Consider the following 13,030-nt stretch of genomic DNA (forward strand, 5'->3'; position numbering starts at 1 on the left):
ATTGTTTACATTTTTTTTGAAGATGGCATGTGTTAATTACAATTGTATTTGTTCTTAATGCAGCGTATTGATCACGCATTACGGATTGCCCATCCTATCATCGAGGCGGGCCATGATGCTAGTGTTCGTGAGCCAGATAGGTTATATGAGGCTATTGAGAGGATCACACGTGTTCTTCAAGGTCAACAAATTGATGAGGCTGGACCTAGTTCTATTACACTTCAAACATACAATCGTAGGAGACGAGTAGATGATAGGTAGTTGGTTATGTGGTAATCTTGTTTTGGTATTTTGCATTGGAAAAGAAGTACTCTTTTGATGTTTTTGTTGTTTTGTAATGAACAAAAATTACTCTACCAATATTTTATAACAAAAAAGTATTCATAGTTTGTATTTTTGGTAATCAACATGAAGTATTATGCCAATGCATTTGATACACCGCAATGAACAAGTACTACCATGTGCATTATATTAACTCAAAGCTTAATCCAACGCAACTATTTAAATGCTAATCCAAAAAAATGTATCGGTAACTATTTAAATTGCATCACTACAACTCAACTCACATACATTATTACTCATCGAGGTTAATACAATCAAATGTCTCTCTAGTAGCTACCCCTGAATGAACAACTTGTTTAAAATGCTCAATTCGGCGACTATATGCAGTATCCCATCCAGCCGCACAAGAATGATGAAACTTACACCAATTGGTATCTATTGGTGGAACTAGATGACCCGGTAACATGAACACCTACATTGACATAGATATAAGTATGAAAGCGATGCAATACAAAATGATAAATGTGTTACACAAATCATAATGTTGTACCTGGACAAAATGATTCCCATTAACAAACCCAATAGCAATCTCACGCCGTTGAAGTTGTGATATTGGCACTGATCGTAGAGGGAGGAAAGTAAGGCATTGTTGTGCAGATAAGTGGTACAATACCACATTATAACAAGATGCAATAAGATGACCCATGTCAGGCATAGTCATCAAACGGTGATACCCTGGATTAGGCTCAAAGAATGATAGAATATGGGTCAGCTCTTCAATCCTGTCACGTGAACCATATAGATGAGTATAATGGTCTACGTGTGTGTGCAATTCCTGTTGGAGATCACGCCTGACTTGACCCCATTCAGCCTCTGTAAGCCCCATCAAGCCAGCAATGGCCCTAAACCCGCAATTGCCATCGGCATCTACATCCTTGATAAAACGTATGTAAGGCTTCAATCCAACTGGAAGGGCATCAACATATGAATAAGTTGTACTTGTACGCGTCTGATATACCTATTCAACAGGAAAGACATCAACACATGAACAACAAAACACGTAATTTATCATAAACAAAAATGTAAGTAAAAAATGATTACATGTACCTGCTCTTTGGCAGGCCGTTTTTTATGTGCTTTGACAGAATCTTGTGTGGGGATCTAGGTGCCCATAGGTGAGTGGCTATCATGTCCAGACTGAACTAGCTCAAATGCACATGAGTCTCGACGCGTAGATACATCTATCTTCTTATGTCCCTTACCTCGAGGGTTGGGCTTCACATCCGGCTCAATGAGAAAACTACTTTGGGGATCTGCAATCTCTCCTAACTTATGCAGAATTTCCAACTGCGTAGTGTAATCAGATGCATTGAATCGCTTAAGTATGAGATCAAACTTTGGTTCACAACTCAATTCCACTTTATCATTCTTCAACTTTTGTACTACCTCAAGAGTCCTCCAGTGTGGGTTAATGCTATCAAGTGGTATTGGATGACCCTGCCGGATGTAATCCGCAATCTCATGGGCACACGGTAACCCGTGTGTTCGTCGAACAACACATCCACATACTGAAGCATCAATGCCAACATCATTCGCTCGCTTACTCTCCGCTAAGACATGATCTAATGCAGTAATAGAGATATTGCCTCGGAGCTCTCTAAAATGGGATGGTTTGAACTGGTGTTGTACAATGGTTAAGCTCTTCTCAAATGATGCCTTAATATCAACATGCTGCAACTCAAGCAAACTATGGATCTTGGTCCAAGAACACTCAAAATTTACTTGGTTAGAACCAAGTTGCCGTTTCAGTTTTGCATGTGCACTTTCAGCCCTATGTACAATGGAAACAATTAACATAATCAAGTTTAAATAATCAAAATCATAATGCGTGATAGTGTAAGGTAGACAAATATATATTACCTATTGGTTGTAACATTCCCGAAGTGCATACAACTATCTGTCCATACGGCAACAAACTTATCCTTATATGGAATTAACCAACTTTGTGACACATATTGCACTGCCTCAGGATATGTATCAAAATCCGCAAGTAGCCTAGCAAGATGGTCATTGTATTCAAGCTCAGTTGAGGAGAGTACTAAAAAATTCCATAAAGAGATAAACTTGTCCCATTCCTCCTTACTCTTAAACATTTTCTTACATTTCGCCAGTACATTTCTACTAATATGCCATCGGCATAATAAATGTCGAGATGTAGAAAATACCCTGTCAATAGCATTCATCAAAGCAAGCTCCCTGTCCGTGACAATCACCTCAGGAATAGCAATGTCATCCAAGAGACTACGCAATGTAGTTAACACCCAAACGTAGTTATCAATTCGCTCAAATTAGAGATATGCAAAGGCAACGGAGAATGACATATCAGTGGATGTCACTCCAACTATCTCAAGAAGAGGAAAACGATATCGATTTTTCTTATATGTGCAGTCCATGATCAACACCTTTGGAAATGAACGGAGCAAATCTAAACTGACAGGATGTGCCCAAAACAAGTCTGTGACAGTCATCGTGTTGTTGTCACACCTATGCCGCTCAATGTAATTATGCTTTTCTAACTCACCCAACAAATGTTGCATTTGTGATCTCCCAGCTTTCTCAATAACATTATTCCTATGACGTACATTGTAAATGGTTTTCATAGTGGTTACATTCAAAGCATCCTTTCGTTTCAATGTAACCAAAATCTCTTTCGGTCTGACCATGCTTTTCGACATATCCACTAATAATGATTTTTCCTCCTCAGATAATCTCCCTGCAAATGAATGTCCTTCAAAATGTTTAGCAGGAGCATGATTATGCATTCCACATGCTACATCTACCATTCAATCATCATCAGCCATCAACTTACGAGCCCTTAACTCAAAGGGACACCCGCATTTCTTTGTACCCGTTATCTTCACAATTTTTTTGCTTGAATCATCTCCCGCTAATTTCTTATGAGCTCTATATTGACCACTTCTCTCACAGGCAAGAAATATCCTCGGTGTCCTATGACCACCACCATAGTCTGATGTCTTGATGACAATCACAAACCCATTTTTCCTTCCAACATCCCGTACCCAACCAAGTAATTCTTCTTTGCTCTTGAAAACCTACAAGTCAAATTCAACAAACTCATTAAATATCCGAAAAGAAAAAGAAAAAAATACTAATTTTCGACATGAGAGTACCTCATTATTAATAAATTGACTCGTGTAGTCAACAAGACCCCCAGATCCAACATTACTATATTTCACGGATGCACTGTTCTGAAAAAAAAAAAGAAAAAAAAATTATAAATGTTCGGCAGTACAGAGTCGAATTAAATGAAATTGCTCGATTTTGGTCGAATATACGAGTTCGACTCTTACAAACCGAATACATTAAAATAGTCCGACCGTAGTATGTTGAATAAGTGCATTTTGTTCGACCGTAGTATGTTGAACAAATAAACTTTGTTCGACCGTAGTATGTTGAACAAATGCACTTTGTTCGACCGTAGTATGTTGAACAAGTGCATTTTGTTCGGTTGTTGTTGGTCGAACATTGTCATTGTGTTCGATTGTAGTTAATCGAACAAATAATAAGTCGATCAACGATATAATGTGGCTCTGGTGAACCGAACTGTACAGCAAGGAGACGAAAACGAAAACAAAAACAACAAAAAAAAATAAAAATAACCTCTTCCTTGTTCCATTGTTGTGAATCAAAGTTGTCAGATTCATTCTTCATTGAATCCATGCAAAATCTTCAATAATATTATATTTTTGATTATTTGTTGAAGAATTTTTGGTTTTGCTTTTAGGGTTTTTGTATTCTTGACAAAGAAGATACGTAAGGAACAAGTTTGAATTAATGATTTATATTATATTGATTCTTGTCCTTTATGGTAAATACATAAATGGTGTGTATTATAATTTGTCCTTAATAGTCATTTCATTTAAGGTTAAAATTGTAATAAAAAATAAATTAATTAATGGTTTGCCTTGAGAGAAAAGGTGGTGTGTAAATAGAGCCACCCGGATTGATCCTTTTTTTTTAATAGCCCATTTAGGCCTATGTGGTTGGAAGTTACAAAAATATCCTCAATAAATTCATCTAGAATAATTGCCCCATTTAGATTAGAACTTATATTTTAGGAGAAAATCATGGAATTTAAACTCAAGTATAACTATCCTATTTAATATATATATATATATATATATGCAAATATAAATATTCATGCTTTTAATAAATAAAGAAATATATTTTTTGTTTCTATATTTTCATCTGCTGATTAATGTATTTACGTAAACTGTGAACATTCACACTGCAAATACAAGGTGAATGTTCCAAAATGTGCACTAGAATCAGGAAAAAAAAAAAAAAATGAATGAAAAGGAAAATATGATCTATATGCACAAAATTCGAACTATGGACATGCCTAAAAAATTGAACATTCATATTAAAAAAAATAAGTAGAACTCATTGACAAACCAATATGAATGTTCGCATAATTAATTCAAAAAAAAAATCTAAATTCACACAATAATCATGTGAATGTTTAGGCAGTGTTAATGTTCACATAATCAATTCAAATGGGCATATGAACATTTATACTCATCCCAAACATGTCAACATACCAAAAAAAAAAAAAAAAAAACTACAGTGAATAAGCACAACATTTTGTAGTTATACAAACAACAAAAAAATTGAGAAACTAATCATTATTCACTGATGAATATTTACATGCCCAATCAAGCAATAAGGGCTTCAAAAAATTGAACATTCATATTAAGAAAAGGAAAAACCCATTGACAAACCAATATGAATGTTCACAGAATTAATTAAAAAAAATAAAATAAAATTCACACACCGACCATGTGAATGTTTAGGTAGTATTAACGTTCACATAATCAATTCAAATAGGTATGTGAACATTCATACCCAAGTTCATATAGCAAATCATGGGAATGTTAACATCAAATATTTAAGTTGAAGAACCATAAATGTGAGTCAAAAATAAAAAAAATAAAAAAATCCCAAATTCGACATGCCTAATGTGTATCATCAATTGCAATCAAATTCTCAAAATCACCTTCGGAGTAGATCCAAACAATAAAAACCCAACTCTATATTGCAGACCATGTGAATGTTCACGTCGAATATAAAAAAATCAAACCTCAAACTGGCAAATTCTAATTGAACTTCTCGCTCTTCCATAACAAGTTGTGAGATTCCGTGCTTCTACCGTATGCTTATGCTAGATTCGTCTATATGTACATATATACAGTTCGATACATAGCATAGCTTCATCTTGATTCTCTCTGAAAAGTGTAAGTTCTAGTGATCTGCAGAATTCAAGTCAAGCGACAATGGTTAGTTTTTACCCACCCCCCCAAAAAAAGACAATGGTCAGTTTTCTTCCCACTTCACTCGTTCTTAATTTTTCACAAAATTCAAAAACAAACCATTCGCGAAAACGTTAGCGACTGTTCACCAGCGGCGACTTGCATCTGGCGAAAACGGTAGATTCTCAATGATCGACAATGTCGTCGACTTTGATTCTGCAATCTCTTTTGCTGGTTTTAGTAAATATTATACTAAATATTTTGAATACGTAGGGATTGCAGTGGCATGGCAAGACAAGGGAAGGGTAGAAAGTAATAACATTTTTAAATTATAAAATTTAAATTTTTTGAAAATTATTGTCTTTTTTATTTTTTTTATTTTCACAACAAAATCAGTTGTCTAATGTATTTTCTTTCCCACTTTTCAAAATTTTTGCAAACAAAATAAAAAACAAGAACACAAAAAAATTTCAGACATATCCTTAGTATTATTATGGCAAATAAATATAACTAACACAATATATGATCATAAATATAAGTGGTAACCTTGGCACAACATAAGAAGTTGAATACTTGATGCCTAACTTGAAAAGGTCATAATAGCATATATTAGTTAAATTGTTTCTCAGTTTTGATTATAATATGATTGGTTGTCATTTAAAGATGATGTGGTTAAATTTAAAGGTTAATTTGTTAGAGAAGTCTTAACTTGCACTCATTATATTTTTGTAATTTTTTACCCTAAATTTTACTAATGTGTAATTCTCCCAACTCATATTAGGATAACTCCCATTCTCATCCCAAGATTTTTACTCTAGCAAACTAGCTGTGTTGGAACAATCTTCTGTGTACAATAAATAAATTGAAACAAAATCAAACAAATAAAAAAAATAACGTACCGAATCTTTTTTTATTGGACTGAATAAATATTTAAAAGATCAAGTCGAGTGTGTGACACTCTGTCCTTAAGACAAATTCACTCCGCTACGGTGTTTACGGACTAATGGCGTCTATCTCCCAGGATATAATGATCTTCACAAATTTGTAGTAGCACTCCAAACAAATTTGTCTGGCAAACTAGAACTTGTGTTCTATACTTTCTTTAAAATTTCCCTAAAATAATATGATGAAAATATCATGTAAGAGAGCAAAAGTAGAAGGAAAGAATGAATTTTCAGATGTGTACAAACTGTTGGAATGCCTTGACTTATATAGACCCGAACAGGTCTATTTTTTTTAATGGAAAAGGAGCAAAACAGTATGAACAGATGCAAAACTCAAACTGTCAAACAATTTGAATCTGTCTGAACATAACTGAATCTGTCCGGAGCTTGAAACAGTTTTTAAACTGTTGTTTGAATAATCTAACTGTTGCAGAACAGTTTTTTAAACTGTTGGAATAGTTTAATCTGATATTGGAAGAGGTACATTCTTTGGAAAACAAAATTTGAATTTTTTCAATTTGAAATTCAAATATTTGGAAAAATTCAAATAAAATTTGTCCAACAAATTAAAGTTAGAACCGAGCCAATCCACAGCCGTGCACAGCTCGGCTCGGCCAGCCGGTCGGACGGCCTCAGAGCGCGTGCGTGTGTGATGGTTTGGGCTAAGGTTCACTTTGTTCATAACTCTTCCCTTCTACAAACTTGGGGTACCCCTTGGGGCCCAACCCAAGTTAGTACACCAAGAGCTTATATACCCACAAAAGCTTTCTTAAAGTTTCAATGTGGGACAACCTATTTCAAGGAAACCCATATTTACTTCTTTAATTGTCCATTCCACGAACTCGAAAACGACATCAACTTCTCATTCACTCATAAATGGTTTTGACAAATTGTCTTCACCGTGTGACTTACCATGCGGCAAGGAACACGTCACCTTTTCGGATCTATCCCAAAAAACGTTTAGGGCCCACTCAATTTTGGGCTCAAAGATGGCCCAAAATAAGCCTATACACAACCAATTTTCCAACAATCTCCCACATGAATGGAATTTGACGGAGAGAAAATATAACAACATGATCTAATAACAGAGAGTACATAAATTGGAAATATTCTGTAAATGATAGGTAGCTTTTGGCTTTGAATCTTCCCTTGTGAGACACTATCGGATTTACTAGCTAACCAGTGTACATAATGTCTTGAACTGTTCAGCAGTTTGTGTAAACCAAGACAATAGAACTCACACAGTATATCCCCAGATACAGTTTAGTTCTCACTATTGTGTTCATTTTGGCCCTGAACAACTTGGCCTTTCATGAGTGCTCTAGAGAATTGTAACCCTTCACAAATCTCATAAAACCGGCCCAGTTCACACTCACATAGGTAATTCTTACCTAGATATAAGAATCATTAAAAGTATTACTTAACCTAAAACGTTGCAGATATCACTATTTCATCATAGAAATGGGTAGGAGTTTGACTCCCCAATGATCCTTCTAAGTCATACACAACTCGATTGTCCCTTTGAATCTAGATTTTGGGATCTCCAATCAACTAGGTTGGGTTGCTGTTGTGGTAACTGTTATTTAATAGGCTCAAGTCCCATTCCCTTCGATAAATTCTCAACTAACTCTCTTGCTAATCCTTTGGTTAGTGGATCCATTATGTTGTCTTTAGACTTCACATATTCAATGGAAATAATTCCATTAGAGAGTAGTTGTCTCACGGTGTTATGTCGACGACGAATATATCGTGACTTACCGTTATACATATGATTCTGTGCTCTATCTATTGTTGATTGACTATCACAATGTATGCATATAGCAGGCACCAATTTTGGCCATATTGGGATATCTTCAAGGAAGTGGCGAAGCCATTCTGCTTCTTCCCTAGCTTTATCTAAAGCTATGAATTCTTATTCCATACTAGACCTAGCAATGCAAGTTTGTTTGGAAGATTTCCAAGCTACAGCCGCATTACCAAGTGTAAAGACATACCCACTGGTGGACTTTGAGTTTCTAGTATCCGATATCCAATTTGCATCACAATACCCTTCAAGTACTGCTGCTGGATATCTAGTATAATTTAGTCCAATATTACGAGTAAATCGGAGATATCTTAGAACCCTTTTAATTGCTTTCTAGTGTTCTACTCCTAAATTACTCGTATATCTACTTAATTTACTTAATGCATAAGCTATATCTGGGCGAGTGCAGTTCATCAAGTATATTAAGCTTCCAATAATTTGGGCATACTCTAATTGAGAAATACTTTCATGTACATTCTTAGAAAGAAACAAATTAACATCCACAGGTGTTCTAGCAAGATAATCATCATCTTTGTTAAATTTGTCAAGTATTTTCTCAATGTAATGAGATTGTGACAAAGTATAACTTTCTAATGTTTTGGTAATTTTCATATCAAGAATTACATCAGTAATGCCCATGTCCTTCATGTCAAAATGTTTATTCAACATTTTCTTGGTAGTTTTAACCATTTTATTATTGCTACCTATGATGAGCATATCATCTACATAAAGCCATACAATGACATAACTTTTGTCTGTGTTTTTAATATAAACACATTTGTCACATTCATTAATTTTAAATCCATTTGACATCATTACCTTGTCAAATTTTTCATGCCATTACTTTGGTGCTTATTTTAAACCATATAATGATTTAACTAATTTACACACTTTCTTTTCTTTTCCTAGAACATAAAACCCTTCTGGTTGTTCCATATAAATTTCTTCATCAAACTCACCATTTAAAAAAGCGGTTTTCACATCCATTTGATGAATTTCAAGATTGTACAACGATTCAATAGCAATTAGCATTCTAATGGATGTTATTTTAGTAACTGGTGATTATGTGTCAAAGTAATCAAGACCTTCTTTTTATCTAAATTCTTTGACCACAAGTCTTACTTTGTATTTGTCAATTGATCCATCCGCTTTCATTTTTCTTTTGAAAATCCACTTATACCCAAGAGGTTTACAACCTGGTGGCAAATCCACCAGTTCTCAAGTGTGATTTTGCAGGATGGATTCAACTTCGCTGTTTACAGCTTCTTTCCATAAAGGAGCTTCAGGACTGGACATAGCTTCTTTAAAAGTTAGAGGTTCATTTTCTAATAAAAATGTTAGAAAATCTAGACCAAAAGATTTTGAGGTTCTAGCACGTTTACTACGCCTAGGTTCTTCTTTGTCATTTTGATCTAATTCTTGTTCTTGATCTTGATCTTGATCATCACCAGTAATAACATCAAAAGATCTTTTCTTATTACTAGTCTCTTGTCCAATCTTATTCGGAAACACATGTTCAAAGAAAGATGCATTCCGAGATTCAATAATAGTATTTACATACATTTCAGAATGTTCTGATTTATGAATTAAAAATCGATATGTACTACTATTCATGGCATAACCAATGAAAATGCAATCCACGGTTTTAGGACCTATCTTAGTCTTTTTAGGACTAGGAATAGCCACTTTCGCCAAACACCCCCACACTTTTAAGTATTTGTAGGATGATACTCTCCTATGCCACATTTCGTAAGGTGTTTGATTTACTTTCTTTCGGGGTACTTTATTTAAAATATAACTAGCAGATGTATTGCTTCCCCCCACAAGTTCTGAGGTAATCCAGAACTTATTAACGTGGCATTTATCATTTCTTTTAATGTTCTATTTTTCCTTTCAATAATTCCATTTTGCTAAGGTGAGTAAGGAGCGGTGGTTTGATGAATCATGCCATGTTCTTTACAAAACTCACCAAAAGGTGATTCATATTCACCACCTCTATCACTTCTAATTTTCTTACCAAGTTGATTTTTAACTTCATTCTTATATTGAATGAAAATTTCCAAAACTTCATCCTTGGTTCGAATTAAATAAACATAATTATATCTAGTATAGTCGTCTATGAAAGTGATAAAATATTTTTTCCCACATCTGGTTTAAATTGATTTAAAATCACAAATGTCACTATGAATTAATTCAAGTAGTTCCGTACTTCTTTCAATTGAATGAAAATGAGTTTTGGATAATTTTGCCTCAACGCAAATTTCACATTTATGATTTAAATCAATGTCAAATTTAGGTAAACATTCCATATTAATTAATCTATGTAAAGATCCATAATTAACATGTCCTAGTCTACCATGCCATAAATTTGAAGACTCAAGCAAGTAAGAAGAAGACGTATTTTTATTAATAACTGAGGGTACAACGGTCATTACATTCATCTTGAAAAAGCCATCAGACATGTAACCTTTTCCTACATACATCTCATTCTTAGTAAGTACAAATTTATCACTCTCAAACACTAGCCTAAACCCATTCTTACTCAACAAAGATACGGAAACAAGATTTTTGCGAATGCCTGGTACATGCATCATATTGTTGAGAGTGAGTTCATTTCCTGATGTCATCTTCAGAATAATCTTTCCTTGTCTCTCAACTTTAGAAGTAGAAGAGTTGCCCATAAAAAGTTGTTCACCGTTGTCCACTGTAGAATAAGATGTCAGCATCTTTTTGTCGGCATAGATATGGCAAGTAGCACCAGTGTCCACCCACCATTCTTTAGGATTTCCGACAAGGTTTGCCTCCGAAACAGCTGTAGAAAGATTTATGACATCTGCACCATTGGAAATTTTATTCATTTCGGTCATATTGGCTTTAGCAACCTTCTTACTTGATCTTCCTTTACCTTTGCAAAAATCAGTTCCTGAGAACTTCTCTAACTTTTTATCATGATTCACTGGCACAGTCCCAACATAAGAAGGGGTTAGTGCAACCGCAATCACCATACTAATACTGGTTTGAACATAAGTTTGACCAGTTTCAGTAGCTATAAATTCTAAATTATAAAACAAAATTTATAATTAGAATTTTATACTTCACAGAAAATTTAAACCAAAACCACAGAATTAAATTCTGTAAAAATAAAAGAAACAAAAATTGTAACTTTTATTTTCAATTAATTTGGAAATAAAATAAATTTTATTTAACCAAATTAATTCCACACAGAAAATTAAATTTCTGTAACACTTCAATAATTAAAATACTGAAACAAAATTTTAATTAATGAACACTCAGAAAACAATATTAAACTCTGTAAAAAATAAAAGAAACAAGAATTGTAACTTTTATTTGCAATTAATTTGAAATAAAATAAAATTTTATTTAAACAAATTAATTACACACAGAAAAATAAATTTCTGTAACACTTCAATAATTAAAATACTGAAACAGAATTATAATTAATGAACATTCAGAAATAATTTCTGAAAGCCAAAATTAATTTCTGACAAAATTCCACAAATAAATATTCTAAATTGTTAATGACACCAGTATATTACTACTAGTTGTCAAAGAAAATTAGACAATATATTACTACTATCTGTCAAACAGTATATTACTATTATTTGTTTTCCAACCAGAATATTATTTTGTAAAACCACAGAAAATAATTTCTGTAAAAAGAAGAAAGATAAAGGGAAATAAACGAAAAATTCTGTAAACAGAATAATTCTTATCTGCCTTAAGATTATTGGAACAATCTTCTGTGTATAATAAATAAATTGAAACAAAATCAAACAAATAAAATAAATAACGTACCGAATTTATTTTATTAAACCAAATGAATATTTAAAAGATCAAGTCGAGTGTGTGACATTCTGTCCGTAAGACAGATTCGCCCCGCTACTGTGCTTACGGACTAATGGGGTCTATCTCCCAGGATATAATGATTTTCACAAATTATAGTAGCCCTCCAAACAACTTGTACGGCGAACAAAACCTTGTGTTCTATACTCTCTTTAATTTTCCTAAAAATTAAATGAAGAATTTATGCAAACAGAACAAGAAATGGAAGAGAATAGATTTTTTCTAGATGATTTTCAGACTGATTTCAGATCCTCAAACTGTTGGAATTAAACTAGTATTTATAGGCAAATTTGACAGCCCCGAACAACACTGTTTCAACAGATACAGTTTTGAATACAAACAGATATAGACACTGTTGAATCTGTAAACTGGTGGAAGTTAAATTCGTAAACTGCAGCCAGTTTTAGCAATTAAAAAATCTGTTAAACAGTTGGAAATTAAGTGGAATTCAAAGGCATTTTGGACAAAAAACTTGAAATCAAATATATTTGGAAATTCAAATAATTTCCTGCAAGAATTTTGGAAAAAATTCAAAATAAATTTTGTCAAAAAAATTAATGTTAGAACCGACCCGACCCACAACCCACACATACGCCCGGCCCGGCTGGCCGGTCAAACAAACGGCGGCGGCGCGCGCGCGTGTATGGTGGTTTGGGCTAAGGTTCACTTTGTCCATAATTCCTCCCTTCTACAAACTTAGGGCGCCCTTTTGTTTCAATTTATTTATTGTACACAGAAAATTATTCTAACAATCTTAACTCTCACTACACACGTTTCTCGCCATTACAAGCTCACTCAAGTCAACA

At 33.8% G+C, this 13,030-nt stretch overlaps 1 protein-coding gene across 1 annotated transcript; it reads right to left on the reverse strand.

The window, feature by feature from the left end:
- Positions 1-574: 574 nt before the first annotated feature.
- LOC114295924 (PKS-NRPS hybrid synthetase cheA-like) lies at positions 575-11,365 on the reverse strand. The gene is made up of 8 exons (XM_082894813.1): positions 11,162-11,365; positions 3,474-3,551; positions 3,152-3,395; positions 2,745-3,055; positions 2,203-2,624; positions 1,522-2,113; positions 833-1,300; positions 575-754 (listed from the first exon to the last, which is right to left on the reverse strand). The coding sequence occupies exons 1-8, from the start codon at positions 11,363-11,365 to the stop codon at positions 575-577; spliced, it is 2,499 nt and encodes an 832-aa protein (XP_082750939.1).
- Positions 11,366-13,030: the final 1,665 nt, after the last annotated feature.

The sequence above is a fragment of the Camellia sinensis genome, chromosome 11 (genome assembly GCF_055761805.1).
Source record: "Camellia sinensis isolate YWXY chromosome 11, ASM5576180v1, whole genome shotgun sequence".
Lineage (NCBI taxonomy): Eukaryota > Viridiplantae > Streptophyta > Magnoliopsida > Ericales > Theaceae > Camellia > Camellia sinensis.

What these genes read in the sequence shown, in the direction of transcription:
- LOC114295924 (XM_082894813.1), bottom strand. Translation starts at nt 11,365, where the DNA reads ATGGTGATTGCGGTTGCACTAACCCCTTCTTATGTTGGGACTGTGCCA. An exon ending in TCCCTTTGAGTTAAGGGCTC is followed by an intron (nt 3,056 to 3,151) that starts GTAAGTTGATGG and finishes ATTCATTTGCAG; the next exon opens with GGAGATTATCTGAGGAGGAA. An exon ending in AGGGACATAAGAAGATAGAT is followed by an intron (nt 1,301 to 1,521) that starts GTATCTACGCGT and finishes CCTGTTGAATAG; the next exon opens with GTATATCAGACGCGTACAAG.